General features: G+C 44.4%; 1 protein-coding gene across 14 annotated transcripts in view; it reads right to left on the bottom strand.

Annotated features, from left to right (window-relative positions):
* The window catches only part of ENPP2 (ectonucleotide pyrophosphatase/phosphodiesterase 2), a 112,475-nt gene extending 98,872 nt beyond the window's left edge, over positions 1 to 13,603 (bottom strand). For 4 of the 14 annotated variants that reach the window (XM_045453818.1, XM_045453822.1, XM_045453819.1 and 1 more), the window contains exon 1: positions 13,488 to 13,603. In XM_045453818.1, coding sequence (XP_045309774.1) covers positions 13,488 to 13,544 — 57 coding nt within the window. In that variant the 5' untranslated portion in view covers positions 13,545 to 13,603. Of the gene's footprint in view, positions 1 to 12,139; positions 12,691 to 13,487 lie in introns of those variants that run through there. The other 10 variants (XM_045453828.1, XM_045453832.1, XM_045453833.1 and 7 more) reach the window with 4 other exon arrangements.
* Between the last annotated feature and the right edge of the window lie 2,632 nt (positions 13,604 to 16,235).

Here is a 16,235-nt window from a genome sequence, read left to right as displayed (position 1 = left end):
AGGAGCTTCAACCATGTCTTTAGTTACTTCATGTTGACTAACCACTGAAGTGTCTGTATACAATGTCAGAAATTTTTCTAGATTTTTCAAGCCTTCTGCTCCCATCCCTCTCAGGGAATAACTTTAATCCTTAATCCCCTCAAAAGATCAAGGCCATTCTAACATGCTTATTATGTTCTACATAGAGATTTTACTCCCAGTGATTCCATACACAAAAGTTGCTTTGGAGGGTGAGGAATACTGGGAAAAACTTTTTTTTCCTTGTTTTTGCCTAAGGATCAAATTATAGATCGAGGTGTTTCTTAGGAAAATTGCTTGCCTTGTGTTATTTAGGAAGGTCATCCTCTGGCAGCCTGACTACATTTTTAGTGAATTTAGAGCCACGGGGAGTGGACGTCAAGACTATAAATAATCGAGGGTAATAGTAATAAGGGGTTTAGGATCCAGTGAGCACTGGATGAACATCCTGTAACATCTCACAACATGCCTTCCCAAGGCAAACGTGGCTAGCCAAGGACTAAAAGACATAGTTAGGCCGAAGACATCTCTCACAGAGAAGCTGGAAGAGCGTCTATCTTAGCTGTTACCTGACAAGCAGGGGCCGCCATGCTCTGTAGATCTCCTGGTTGCGGTGTCCTGTCAACCAACCGCAGCAGATAAGCTCAACTTTGCCAAACTCTTTTTTAACCCCAAGTTTGAGATGACAGTTATTTGAAATAAAAAGAACAGGGGCCCCTGGGTGGCTCAGTCGGTTAGGCGTCCAACTTCCACTCAGGTCATGATCTCGTGGTTTGTGAGTTCATGCCCCACGTCGGGCTCTGTGCTGACAGTTTAGAGCCTGGAGCCTGCTTCGGATTCTGTGTCTCCCTGTCTCTCTGCCCCACCCCTGCTCATGCTCTGTCTCTCAAAAATAAATAAACATTTTAAAAACTAATAATTAAAAAAAAGTAACAAATGTCTTGTAGACTACATGTCATGTATTCTTCTGATTTCTTTGTAGACATCAACTCATTGAACTTGAGGAACAATCACGCATATAGGTACTGTTATCATCTGTAATTGATGGGGGCAGAAACCGAGGTACAGAGAAATTCAGTGGTAGACACGGGGCTTAAACAGTGGCAGCTCCAGAGCCTGAGCACTTAAACACTACCCACCAGATCTGCCTTGTCTTTGAGATGAAGGGTATTAAATAAAAAATTACAAATCAGTTCCCCACTGCTAAGCCCATTTAGGACAAATGCAATCTACAACCAACCTTCCAGACCACCTGTAGTAAGAGCAGAAGTTTTGGAATCTAACAGACCTTAGTTTGAATTCTAAGAGCTGTGAGAAGCCCCAGATGCTTCATGGATAAGGCATTGGCCTCCTAAGAACTATGAGACCTTGGCCAGTTATTTAACCTCTTCAGGCCTTCACTTTTCCTCGTTCTAAAAATGAGAATAACAGGAACTCCATCCCAGGGTGGTTTTGAGCAGATGTAGGCAAACTTTTTCTGTAAAGGGCCAGATGATAAATATTTTAGATCTTGCAGGCCATGCAATGATCACTATCATAACTATTCAAGTTGCTATTGTAGCGTAAAATCACACACGGACTCTGCAGAAACAAATGGGGGTGACTGTGTTCCAATAAAACTTTATTACAAAACAGCCACCAGAGCAGGGCTATAGTTTGCCAATCTTTGGCTTTGAAGATTACATGAGATAATGTATGTGCTTTGGACGATCCTTAGAATACAAGAAGTCATCAAAAAAGATAGTATAATTATGGTTTCATCATAAGATGACTAGTGCTTTCAAGTTGGTCCAAAAAAAACCCAACCAAAACTAAGTTAATTTAACATCGTCAGGAACCTCTGAAGCCTTACATGGGTAAATGTATAACTTTCATAAACTCTTTTGAAATACTGAGAAATTACCGGGGCGCCTGGGTGGCGCAGTCGGTTAAGCGTCCGACTTCAGCCAGGTCACGATCTCGCGGTCCGGGAGTTCGAGCCCCGCGTCAGGCTCTAGGCTGATGGCTCAGAGCCTGGAGCCTGTTTCCAATTCTGTGTCTCCCTCTCTCTCTGCCCCTACCCCGTTCATGCTCTGTCTCTCTCTGTCCCAAAAATAAATAAACATTGAAAAAAAAAAAAAAAAAAAAAAGAAATACTGGGAAATTACCAACACTCTACTCCTAATTTTACTTTATAGGAAGAACTTCCAGAGACAATAGATTTTAGTGTTTTCAATATTTTGGACATATTTAAACTAAAAAATAATTTATTGTTTATTTGAAATACAAATTTAACCGGGAAATCCTGAGGTTTCCCATTGTTGTTGTTGCCTGTCTTGTTTTGCTTGTCTGTTTTTTTCCTAAATCTGACAAACTACCTATAGGCTTCTATGATTCTGCAATTTGGAAATCACCGGTTTTATCGCATAACAAGAATAACCCAACACAAGCAACATTTTGTTCCTTCAGCGAAGAAAAGAATTACATTCTTATGGAATTATCCCCAAGGTTCAAAACTAATAAGTCCCCTGGGTAGAAGCCACTGAAATACTTATAAGACAACCAGTGCTCTGCGCTCACGGGTGCCAAGAACAAGCTTAGGTCACCCAAGGAAAAAGTGCAATAATCTTGCATTTGTTCCTGCTGATTAAAGTCAAGCAGCTTCTGGAAACTGTGAGGCACCCCTCATGTCACTATGTTGAATTAATATCTGAGCAGTATTAATGATGGAAAAACCCAATTATGTCCAACACGTCCAAAGTTTTGCAATTGGATTTGTCAGCAATCAAACTGTGTACTAAGAGAGCCCAGTTTGGCAGTAAACAAAGCTTCTGAGTGGAGAAGAAATATTCTGCGCACATAAACACTGGCGCCTAAATTCCTGATAAATATTTGATAATGAAGATGTGGGAGGAGGAGCTGGTGCCTTCAGGCATCAGATATCTTCCAACAAGTCAGATTATAAAATCTTTCTCAGGGGATTTAGAAAAAGAGAGAGAGAGAGAGAGAGAGAGAGAGAGAGATGTGCTTTGCATGCCACAGCCCATATCTTTTCAAACTTTAAAGACAAAAGATGGTATTTGGCATGTCCATGAAGGTGAGAGGCACTGTGTTTTAATTAATAGTATAGTATTTAGAATCAAAAGTCCATGTTTGAGTTTCAGCTCGACCACTTCCAAGCTGTACAACCTTGATCTCGTCTCAACTTCCAATTCCTATCCCTAAAACAGAGATATAAGAATTATCATCTCTTATGCTTTGGTCAGGGTCAGAGGAGATCATGGATATGGAAATGCTTTGCTAACTGGAAATAGCAAGACTCTGTCATCTATCATTCCTATGGATAATAGCAGAATCTCTGGTGACTGAAGAGCAAAATAATGTATTGAGTGTTACCAGCTGAAACCATGCTAGGGGAATTAAGCTCTCATGAAATCTGTATTAATCTAAGTCTGTAGAAAGCCATGACAAAGTATCACAAATGGCTTAAGCCACACAAATGTATTGACTCACAGTGCTGGAGGCTGAAAGTCCGAAGTCAAGATGTCGGCAGGGTCAGTTCCCTGTGATCCCTGTGAGGGCTGTGAGGGCGGGATCTGTTCCAGGTCTCTCTTCTTGGCTTTGTAGATGGCCATATTCTCCCTGTGTTTCTTCCCACAGGAAGAATATTCATAGAGGGAAGAGATCCTCTATGTCAAATTTCCCCTTTTTATAAGGACACCAGTCATACTGGAGTAGGACACACCCTGATGATCTCACTTTACTTTGATTACCTCTGTGCAGACCCTGTGATGGTTAGTTTTATGTGCCAATTTGATTGAGCTAAGGGATGCCCCAATAGTTGGTAAAACATTTCTGGGTCTGTCTGTGAGGGTGTTTCTGGAAGAGATTAGCATTTGAATCAGTTGAGTAGAAAAGATCACCCTCACCAATGCATCATCCAATACACTGAGGTCCTGAATAGAAAAAGGAGGAGAAGAGCAAATTTGCTCTTTTAGCTTGAGCTGCTACAACCATCTTTTTCTGCCCTCATATATCTACATTCCTGGTTCTCACACCTTTAGACTTAGACTGGGACTTACACCATCAGCCTCTCATTGTTTGGACTCAAACTAAATTACACCACCAGTTTGCATGATTCTCCAGCTTGTGGACAACAGATCATTGGACTTCTCAGCCTCCACAATCATATGAGCCAATTCCTATAATAACTCTTTCTATATTAGCTGACAGAGAGATAAAGATAGAGTTTATCAATAGAAGATGTGTGCGTGTGTGTGTGTGTGTGTGTGTGTGTGTGTGTGTGTGAGACTTATTGATTGTGTCCAGACTAATACAAACCTTACCTCCAAATAAGGTCACATTCTGAGGTATTTGGGGTTAGAACTTCAACTGGTTGGGGGTAGAGGAAGACAAGGGAAAGACACAATTCAACCCATGACAACATCTTCTATTTATTTTGTTAAAAAGTCACCAAATTCATTCACAGTGTTTCCCAACCAACGCCTGCTTCCAGATGAAAACATTTCACTTTAAAATGGAGACCTACCTGCTTGCTGAGTGTCTAAGATGATAAATTATTTACTTCAGAGTAAGGATCTAAGGCCATGGCCACATACCTTCTCTAGACACCGAAACATTAGGCAGTGTCCTTCTTTTTAGAAAATTATCTTTATCTTATAACATACATGTCACCATTTTTCCTTATATTTGGCTTGGGAATAAAATTTTGTCATACTGATAGTCACAGAGATACTGAAGTTTGTAGATTTCAAACTCAATTCTTTAAAAAAAAGACATTTATTGGCTACGTCTCACTTCTGCATCAAGCTTACCTATTGTTGACACGTTTCCAAATCAGATGCCCTCATTAAATTTCAAAAAAAAGCTAATAAGTATGTCCACATGTATAAATATCTTATAAATACATCTATATAACACAGAATAGGAATTAAGTTTTTAAAAGTGAAATCAGACTTTTTTTAACTCATCCTTTCTTAGCAACTCAGTATCCTGTTTTTGTCATAAACTGTCTTACCACTTTAGAAACTATAAATGTCCCCTACAGAATAGATATATGGGTGCATGGACATGTGTCTCTGGGGGTAATCATAACATTTTTTATACTATCAAAAAAGTGGAAACAGCCTGATGTCCACCAAGAGGAGTTTGTTAAACACACAATGAGGCAACAGAATGGGACACAATACACCCATTGAAGATCATGTTTTTGAAAAATATATAAATGGCATCGGGTAATATTCTTGGTATGTTGTTAAAGGAAAAACAGTTACAGAAGGATTTGCATGATTCTGATTTTATTCTTTTTAAGTTATTTATTTATTTGTTTGTTTGTTTGTTTAGAGTACAAGTGGGAGAGGGCCACAGAGAGAGGGAGAGAGAGAATCCCAAGCAGGCTCCACACTGATAGCACAGAGCCTGTTGTGGGGCTCGAACTCATAGACTATGAGATCATGACCTGAACCAAAACCAAGAGTCAGACACTTAACTGACTGAGCTACCCAGGCGCCCATGATTCTGATTTTAAATCTACATGTGCATTAACCTAGAGAAAGATATTCACCCCTGTGTTAATATGCTTATCTCCAGGTACTAAGATGTGGACAATATTTTGTTTCTTCTTGGTATTTTCCTTATTTAACTTTTTTCTACAAAATGCATGTATCACTTACAAAATGAAAATATGACTTTTTTTTAATAAATAGAAATTCCCTTCTGAAAGGTTCTTGCCTTAGACATAGCACCATTCATACCATAGGGTTACTGCATTTTTCACAGTTCTTAGTACTGGGCTTCTAGGGGATAATAGAAGAAGATCAAATAGGTATAAAAAAATAATTACATACTCAACACTAAAATGCAGCCTATGACGTTAAAGGAAGGCTTGACAAAAATTCAGCATTTAATTTAGGTTAGGCCTTAATGAAAAAGTATATTCTCAATGAAGTAATAGGTTAGACAGAGGAGGGGTGGTCCTGACATTAGAAAGGTCATAAGTAAACAAACAGGCAGCAAAAACGCTGAGTCTCCTCTGAAAGTAACAAATAGTTCAGTATGAGTAGTTCCTAGGGTTTCTAACAGGATGCCAGGGGACCAGGCAGGAATATTAAGTCAAGGGCATGAATTGTCAGGAAATTTATTGTTCAAACTAAGGCCCTTCAGCAGTGAAAGTGAGGACTAGAAGTAGCTACCAGGAGACAGTAGGCACCAGGACCATGCAGGGAAACCAGGACCCATGGCTGCCCTACAAAGGCTTGGATCACACCAGCCAGGCTGAGATATTGGAATTTCACACACAGAATCCTGGAATCTTTGTGTTGGAAGAAAATGTCAGTGCCCATCCAGCCAGGCCACCTCTATTCCTGCCTCTCCAACTTGGCCAAGAATAGTTACAAAGTGTTTGTTTTTGTTCAAATATCTGTGACAAAATGCTTATTGCCTTGGAACAGCTCTGTTAGAAAATTCCTCCTCGTGGGCGCCTGGGTGGCTCAGTCGGTTAAATGTTTGACTCTTGATTTTGGTTCAGGTCATGATCTCGCAGTTCGTGGGTTTGAGCCCCACGTGGGGCTTTATGCTGGCAGTGTGGAGCCTGCTGGGGATTCTTTCTCTCTTTCTGCCCCTGCCTCTCTCTCTTTCTCTCTCTCTCTCAAAATAAATAAACAGACAGACAGAAAGAAAGAAAGAAAGAAAGAAAGAAAGAAAGAAAGAAAGAAAGAAAATTCCTCCTTGTATTGAGCTGAAATTTATCTCCCTGACTCTCCCACCCATTTGGCCCAGCTCTGCCATCTCAGAGAGAGAAACACAATGCTAATCTCTCTTCCACATGAGAGTAAAAGATGTAAAGACAGACATCCTAGCCTTCTAGATCCTCTCCTCTGCAGCTGAAATGTCCTGTAGCCGCCCTCCCTACAGCATTCCCACAGTAGGTCACTACTTGCTTCCTATCTCCTAGTTCGCTCTTGAGTTGTTCCACGCCTGTCCTTTTCCTGCTCCCATTGGGGATGGGGCCACCATCTTCTCTTATTTATATTACCACAACACTTCCCTCGTCAACCATCTCTCCAAGCCACTGTCCATTCAGCAGCCAGAACGATCTTTCCAAAACACAAAACTGATTGGGACCCTGCCCTGTTCACAGTCTTCAATGATTCCCTATTCTCCTAAGGATCAATTACAGCTCTAGTTCTAGCTCCTACCACCACTCTATCTCATCTCTCTCATCCCCTCAGCCCTCTGCATCCCCTCTTTCAGTTCCTTGAACAGGCGTCTTGCCCTCAGCCTACTGAAGGGTACCGTTACGTTTGCCTGGAACTCTTCCCTCCTGCACTCTTGAGAATCCTTACTCAGCCTTTGGGTCTCAGTTTAAACGTCACTTCCTCTAAAAGTCTACCCTGGTCCCATTAAGCTTGGATTAAATATCTCTTCCTAGGTGGTTCCACAGGGATCTAAGCTTCCCCTATGAAAGCAAGTATGACATTGAATTGAAATCATCTCCTTATTCTTCTGGCACCTTTGCCAGACTGTGAACTCCATGAAGGCAGGTCTACCATTTTCAGCACCATTAATCATCAGCATCTGGCACAATGATTGGTACATAATAAATGCTTTAAAAAAAATGCTAATGGGGGTGCCTGGGTGGCTCAGTCGGTTAAGTGTCCAACTTTGGCTCAGGTCATGGTCTCATGGTTTGTGAGTTCGAGCCCCACATCAGGCTCTGTGCTGTCAGTACAGAGCCTGCTTCCAATCCTCTGTCCCCCTCTCTCTCTCTGCCCCTTCCCCACTCTCTCTCTCTCCTTCTCAAAAAATAAACTTACAAAAATTAATAAATGCTAATGAATTAATATGTATCCATCAGAACTAGACACAATTGTTCTGATACAGTCTGCACAATACAGAGAATGACTGTCACCTTCCATGTTCTATTTTCTATATCTTTTTACATAAAACCTAACATTATTTTAGAAGAAACATATCACTATTGGTTTTATTGTCAGTTTAAACTCCTAAATCTTAACTATATGAAACCACAACTTCTATCCCGAACTTTCCCTCTCTGTCACTTCCTCCCCCTCCACTCTGTCCCTCCTCTCTCTTTCCCTCTCTCTATCCCGCTTCCTCTCTTATCTCTCACTCTCCCATCCCTTTCTCGCTCTCTGTCTCACACAGATATACCCAGTAATTTTGCAATTGACTTTTATGATCCACACAAAATACATTTTGTATCTATTTCTGCATACTTCCCTACAATCTAAAAAGGCAAAATAGACCACAACTGATTGATAGCTTCTGGACCCCTAATCCTTATGCCCTTTTCTAAGCAAATGTGATCAATGTGTTATGCCTTTATGGACATCAACGACATTGAATAAAAGCGGGGTAAGGACACAGCCCAGAGCATACCACCAAAGACATCCACCTGCCAATCCAATCTCCTTTAACAAATGCGTTCAACCGGGTATTAATTTAACCCACGTGCATCCTTCTAATCCAGAAGAATTTTGCAAGATCGGGGCCCTTCCTAAAATCAAGGTTTTTTAATTGATTGATGATAATTCTGTACAACCATATCCAAGGTGCTTTATTTTAGTTAAAACCCCCAATACCTATTATCCCTTTTTAATAAACAATACAACTCTGATTCAGAGAGAAAGTCACACACCTAGTGAGTGCCAGAGCAGGGATGTGAGCCCAGGTCCTGTGACTCCAGATTCAATACCACACATTACACTGGGATCCTCTCAAAAGAGAAAATACACTTAATTGGACATGTGCTGGCTCCTACTAATCACCACCTACCCTCCCAAATGTCTGTTGAATGAATTAATCCTTTGACTAGAGATTTTTAACCTGAGGTTCATGTCAACTCAAAGGAATCCAAGAGTGGACTTGTATGAACTTCCTGAAAGTTTACAGAAAGTGCCTTGTGCTGCATATTGTCCATTTTTGCTGAGAAGGGTGATGTCCATCCAGATCTCAAAAGGACCATGGCTCCAAGTGAGAACAGCTTGCAGTTTCAAAAACTCTCTATAGAACCTAATTGTCACTCACCTCTGTCTAGAGTTTCAGACACATATCTTTCTCTCTTTGGAAAACCAAAGCTGCATTTTCTCATCTCTCGTCTCCCAGAGCCTCTACCATGCCCAAGCCGCCCTTAGAGATCTCACCTGCTGGTGCCTTCCCAGGCCTTGCAGACATTCTCTGGTATCAGAAGACACCAGCTTGTGTCTCAGGTACCACCTTATCAAAAGGCTCAGAAGCCCACATATCTTGGCCTTCAGTACCCTCTTCCCATGCCATTCCATGCAAAGGATTCCTTTGCCTTCACAAAGCCAAAGCAAAATTGGAAAAGACTTTTCATGCAGCTTTTCCCGGTCTTGGATAAGGTTAGGATAGATGCAGGTAGCAGTCTGAGACACTCATTAGTTGAGATGTGGACTGGAGAGTGAGTTGGTAGAACTGGAGACTTGGGGGATTATCTCAAATACCTAGAAAGTCTAAACCCTTCCTTTGTTAAAACCATGAAGACTATGACTTTTCCTGATAATCATTGTTGACCTTCGCTCTTTGTTCTTGATCATATTGTATTTACAGATTGTATCTCGATCATCCTAGTCAATGCCTGAACATAACAGTCACTGGCAAGAACTGCGCAAGAATTCACGCAAATTCGTTGAGCATCCCAGCTGGGCTGATGCTAAGACAAAAAGAGCTGATCCCTGCAGTTGAGGAGTTTACAGGCTAGTAGGAGGCAGACAAATAGATATTTGCAAGAAAGAAGGGTGAACGCTCTGAAAGAAGGAATAAAGAAAGCTCTGGAAAAATATGGGAGGGGTACCTAACCCATTCTGGAGGATGGAGAGCAGATGGTCTGGGTGGTTTCTAAAAGAAAGTAGCTCTCAGCTGATTCTTCAGGAGAAAATAGAAGTTAGACATTGACCTAAGAGAAGGACAAGGAGGAAAGTCATGTTTTATAAATAATTTAATGTGCCTACATTTTCAAAAAAAACGTGCATAAAATGTGGAGAGGAAGTGAAGGATAAGAAGGGGACGGTGAAAGGCAAGTCGTGGAGAACCTGTGTTTGCCAACACTACTCTCAAAAGGAAAAAAAAAAAAGGAATCTACAGACGACTTTTCAGAACAGATCTGTACGATGATATTTGCGTTTTAGAAAGCTCATTGGACATAGTATGGTGACAAGATAGAGGGCACGAGATGGGTAGTGCTGGCCTCAAATGAGACTAATGGGAAGTTGTGACCAGAATCCATTTGGGGGTGGTACTGATTTCAACCAAAACCGTGGCAGGTAAGACGGAGGGTTGTGCATGTGAATTATATTGAGCAGGTAGGGTAGAGACTGATCAGGTGTGGAGAATGAAAGAGAGAAGTCACCTAGGACGATTCTGTCGTGTCTGGCCCAGACACTGGGGAGGCCATTTGAGTAGTGGCCAGTGGAAGAGGAGGGGCAGGCCTGGGAGGAGGGGGGAGAAGACAAATTCAGTTTTGGGCCTGCTGATTTCAATGTGCTCCTAGGGACATCAAAGTGGAGACATTCTGTATTAAAGGCTGGTATTTAGAAGAAAGATCAGGGTGGGCCCCAGATTTGTACCTAATGGTTGCAGCCATGGGAATAGATGAGATCTCCCAGGGGAAGAGAATCTTGAACAGTCGGATCCGCCAATGCCCATGCAGAGAGGACCTCTGAAAGGCACTACAAAGTCAGAGGAGACCAGGAAAGTGTGGTATCACAGAACCCAGGAGAGAGTGATGACATGGAGCGGGGGTGGGGGAGGGGACGAGCAACAGTTCAAAATGACACAGAGAGGCCGGCGGAGAGATGAACTTGCTCTAGGGTTCAGAGAGGTCTCCGGCGGCCCTGACCGAGCTTTGCGTTCAGAAGCGAGGGTGGACGTTCAGAAGCGAGGGTAGACGCCAGCTGAAGAGCAGGGAAGCAGTAACTGGGCGGTGACGGCGTGGAGACGCCCAGTGTCACCCGCCGTTTGGAGAAGTGCAGTGGGAAGGTGGACGACAAAATGGAGATGGCAGCTGCAGGGGAGGGAGGGCAGCGGCTCAGTTAACATCTCAGGAACTGCAGCGTGGAGAGCTGCGGTGCTGTGTGCAGCTGGGCGTGCGTGCGGTAAACGACATAAACAAATACCCCCGCCGGCTTCCCTCTCCGTCCTGCTGAGCGCTAGAAAGCCTTTTGTTTTCATTCCCTTTATCAGTGAGAAATGGCTCTGGGCTTAACCTGTTAAACTGAAACCAGAGTGTGGCAGTGCAGCGGCCGAAACCCTTTGACCCGCCGCTAGCGCCCGAGCGCGGGCTGTGCCCACCGCCCCTTCCGATCCTCCCCACCTGCTCTGTTTGCCCTGGGAGGTTTCCAAGTCCAGATCAAAAGCACCCCTACTCCGCCGAGACCCCAGGTTCCCTCCACTCTTATCCAAAATTAGCCAGATCCATTTGCAAGACTTGTTCAAATAGTTAAGTACAAAGGGCCGAGAGACCGGCCGCCCGGCTGTGTGCACGCCAATCAAATCTTTCCTTTGTGGCGCCCGGGAGGGGGACCCCGCCTTGTGGAAGGGGCTCCCTCCATCTGCGAGATGATTCTGTTTCCTTTGGACGCAAGTGTAGGCTCCCAGAGAACATTACCGAAACAGATGGCTTTAAAACTCCCCATCCCTCCTGCAAAAAGCCGTTGTCCGACAGGTAATAAACAAAACGCGGAGCCTCTCGCGGCCGCGGGAGGTGAGAACTCACACTCACAGCACCCCGAGACTGGCTGGGCCCCCGGGGAGCTCCCGCTTGGCACGGGTTCGAGCTCTGGTGAACGGAGACTCGTCCACCACCCCTCTCCGCCAGTTCCACCGGCTCGTTTTCCAGAAACGAGAGGCGCAGTGTTCGCAAACCCAAACATTCCCTGGCAACGGAAACTCGGAACGAGTTAAGCTCTGCATCCGGCGCGCCTGCAAATGCTCCAGCTGAGTGCACGGGAACGCAGCCCAACAGGGACCGTTTTCCGGCAAATCTGGAGGCCCCTTGCAAGGTTTCCCGGCTGGCAGAACGGCAGCTTGGACTCGGGAGCCCCAGCAATGGAGGACGGGAAGAGAGAGGCGCCTACCGTACCCGATCGGCGCGGCGGGTCATGCTGCGGGCGTCTGGGCGCCTGGTCGGGCCCCGGGCGCTGCGGACGCGGCCTCTGCTGCGGCCCGGCGGACCTGTGAGCTCTGCCCCGGGACGGCTGCCCCGGGCTGCTCTTGTTTGCACTGGGCCGTTTGCTTTTGGGATTTCTCCAATGCAGATGTAGTCAGGGGGCCGCTGTCCCGGGGGACAATGATTCCATTGGAAGCTGGCCTTTGACAAGACTCACACATGACCTTTGACTAAAATGGCTTTGGGGAAGGAAAGTGTCCGGAGGCCGAAGACGGGGCATCCAGGGCAGGCGTCCACATTCCCACCCCCAACTGTGCCAAGTTAATTTTTCATCCCGTAATCTTTCAAGGAGAGTCTCCGCGAGGTTTGATTTGCGTTTCTCCTTCATTCCGTGGGATTTTCTCCCCTGCTTCCAAAAGGATTTTGCTGCACAAGTTTCCTGCGGTGCCGCTGACGAGTTCCCTGAATTAGCGTTTCCAGGTTAACCGTGGGCAGCGGTATACTGTATAAGTTCCTGTAACATTCTCCGAAATAATACCACCATTTTTTTTTTTTTTTACTCTCTTCGAGCATGCTACAATTTACAAAAGCGCTTTTCACAATCATGCTATCATTTGGCCTCCAAACAATGCCGGGGAGGCTCGCCTATTACTGACATTTTAGACAAAAAGAAACAGAAGCTCTAGAAAAATTGGGTATTTGCCCAATCACTCAACCAGAAAGTGAAATCTGGGTCCTCTAAATTGGCATCCTCTCCACTTCCACAAGGCACCCACCTCCCTGCTGGGTGACCCACTGCTGAAAGTCAAGTATTACACAAAGACACTATACAAAAACACTAACACATTATTATAACATGTAATGCAAAGTAGTAATGGCTATAACTATTTTAATTTTTGAATTATGAAAGCGTTAGAAATTGTTTTAATAAAGTAACTGTTTTGGTTATTGATGTCCACAGATGTCTCCAATTCATTGACTACTTTTTTTTTTTTTTTTTCAATTGTCTAAATTTTTCCTTCAGCAGCTGTTAAAAAGATGCTGTGGGAACCAGCCTGGCCACTCCCAGGTGTGGGTACAAACCAGGGGTTCCTTGGGCTGCTGCCAGAGTCTATCACCAATGATGATCAGAGTCTGTTCCCCTCTGTTTTCTGGGTCCTTCCAGATGATGAACAAGGAGTCAGCATCCCAGAATTTTATTGTGCTGAGAAGGGCTTGAGGAAGGTCTACAGAAATGCCCTGGAGCCCCCTGGCAACATGTCAGGTGGTATCATTCTCATTTTTTTTCAGCTTATAGAAGGGGAAAGGGGGTGATACTCACACTCATTTTGGAAGGACTGTAAGGAGTCAGCCAGGAGGAGAAGAGGGAGGAGGACATCACGGAGCAAGACAACACCACCGACAAAGGCTGTCCATTGCCATGAGCGAACTGAAAATAGTTCCTGCAGGCAGGAGCCCCAGGTGTGGGAGGCGGATTCTAGAGAGGAGGGTGTGGGTTTGGACTCTGACCAGCCTCCTGTGCCACTCTAGGGAATCTGGACATCACCCTGCAGGGCCAAATGGGTTCATACAATTGGCCTGGGTTATCAGCTCACAAGAAAAGGATGCAGGAGTCATCTGTTGTTCTACAACAAGAAAAAAATATAGATAGATCGATCGAAAGATAGATCGATATATATATATATATATCTCCACCTAGCTAGCTTGGTAGTTATGGGCCTTAACTTCATACACGAGGTTTCTTCTTCCTTGCTACAAAAATGTGAGCAATCTATTTAACCTCACTGTGCCTCAGTTTTCTCACCAGTAAAATGAGGATTGTGGTATCTGCTATGTGGATAAAATGCAGTTATGTAGGTAACACTCTTGACCTTTCTTTGGATATACGGTGGCATTTGAAAACAGGCAGCTCTTGTCATGTCTCACAGGGCTTTTGAGTGCGCAGTGCCTGCCACGGAGACCCGAGGAGAAAACAAGGAGCCCTCTCTCTCTCTCTCTCTCTCTCTCTCTCTCTCAGTAAGAGAGCTGGAAGGGAAGGAGCCCCTTGTTTTCTCTCCACCGCACTTTTGGCCTTTGACTCATGAGGGTTTGTCCTTTGTTCCTTCCACTTGTTATCTTTCAGCTCGACATGACTTCCTTAAGGTCCCGGTCTAGACTTTAATATCAGTCGCAATCTTTCCCTCCGTCCAAACTCTGAGTTTGTTCATTTCCTTGTTCTAAACCACTGCCACACCCCTCTATCTGCAAATCCCACCAAGATGTAGCTATCGGCTCGCGCCACACATCACCACACAGCCATGGCCACGGGTCCCACCATTTGTATGTGCTCGGCAGCTTCGGCTGGGCGCCCATACCCATGCTTGTGATCTTTCCAAAGGTCCCTGGCCGTCCCACCTCTCCAGTTACACAAAGTCACTCTTCCCACCTCCTCAGAACTCTGAGCTCACTTCCACCTGGCTCCCTTTCAGCAAACAACCTCCTCTCCCCACACAGAACACTGTAGACATTGGGAAGGAATGCTACTTCCTGTCTCTGCACCAGAAATGGTATTTCCTGCCCTGCTCCTTCCCTCCCACCTCAGAGGTGCCCCTCCTTCTGTGTGCTTTGGAATCCCCCTCTTCCCATTTCCTCTGGAACATTCTTTCATCAACCATCACCCTATCTTTCAGTTTCTTCTCTGCTGATTTCATTAGTTCGTGTAATCAGTAAACATTTATAAAACGATTACATGCAGTCAGCATCTTTGATTCTAGGCATAAGAGGATAAATAACACACCATAACCTACAAACACATTCAAGTTTCTCCCATACAATGAACTCTCTTTTTCCTAACGTGTTTGAATATGACCCTGTTCCTTATAACGACAACAACAATGAACACACACGCCCACTGTCGGGAACATACTCCCCATGAGTCTTCTGAGGCCAGTTTCTTCCTTTAGAACCTGGCTTAAAGTCACTTCAAAGAGACCCTCCTTGACCAGCCAATCTAGGGAACCATTCTGTCCCTCGTTGTTGCTGTTAAACTTTCTTATTTACTTCATATCATTTATCTCACATTGTAATGAGAGACTCCTCCATTTGCTTGCTTGCATATCTTCAACAGACAATAGTGTGAACCTTCCACTAGTGTGAACCTTTATGAGGTCTGGGACTCTCTTATTCGCTGCTGTATTCCCAGTGCCCATGGTGTACCTAGTACGTTCTCAGAAAACATTTGTTGACCCTAAACTTTTAAGTGCCAGGACCATCTTTGTTCTAAACTTTTTTTTAAAGGTTTTTAATGTTTTTATTTATTTTTGAGAGAGAGAGAGAGAGAGAGAGAGCGTGAGGGAAGGGAGGGGCAGAGAGAGAGAGGGAGACACAGAATCTGAAGCAGGCTCCAGGCTCCCAGCTGTCAGCACAGAGCCCGAAGGCAGAGTTCCAACCCACAAACCGTGAGATCATGACCTGAGCCCAAGTCAGATGCTTAACCAACTGAGCCACGCAGGCACCCCTCTTAATTTTTTTTTTTAATCTCCATTACACAGCCTACTGGTATTTGATGCAAATAGAATCTCCTGAGCGGCTTTGAAAAATTCTGATGCCCAAAGCACCCCAAGACCAGTTACTTCTGGGGTGAGACGTACCGATCAATTTCTGTAAGCTTTCCAGGCAATTCTCAAAGCCAACCTCAAGACCACTGACCTAACCTCTGCCTTACACACAGGTGATGCTCACTCAAGAAATGAATGGTTGGGGGCGCTAGGGTGGCTCAGTCAGCTAAGCGTCCGACTTTGGCTCAGGTCTGATCTCACGGTTCATGAGTTTGAGCCCCGCGTTGGGCTCTGGGCTGACAGCTCAGAGCCTGGAGCCCGCTTCAGATTCTGTGTCTCCCTCTGTCTGCCCCTCCACTGCTTGCACTCTGTCTCTCGCATTGTCTCAAAAATAAATAAACGTTAAAAAATTTTTTTAAAGAAATGAATGGTTGAAGGAATGATTCAAGGAATGGAGTCACTCAGCTCCTGCTTATCTTGCAATTCTCTTCTCCCTGGTCTTTCCACACCTGATCTGCTATCCAGGCGTGCAA

This window comes from Leopardus geoffroyi, chromosome C3 (genome assembly GCF_018350155.1).
Source record: "Leopardus geoffroyi isolate Oge1 chromosome C3, O.geoffroyi_Oge1_pat1.0, whole genome shotgun sequence".
Classification (NCBI taxonomy): Eukaryota; Metazoa; Chordata; class Mammalia; order Carnivora; family Felidae; genus Leopardus; species Leopardus geoffroyi.
This window is presented reverse-complemented; position numbering and strand designations above follow the sequence as displayed.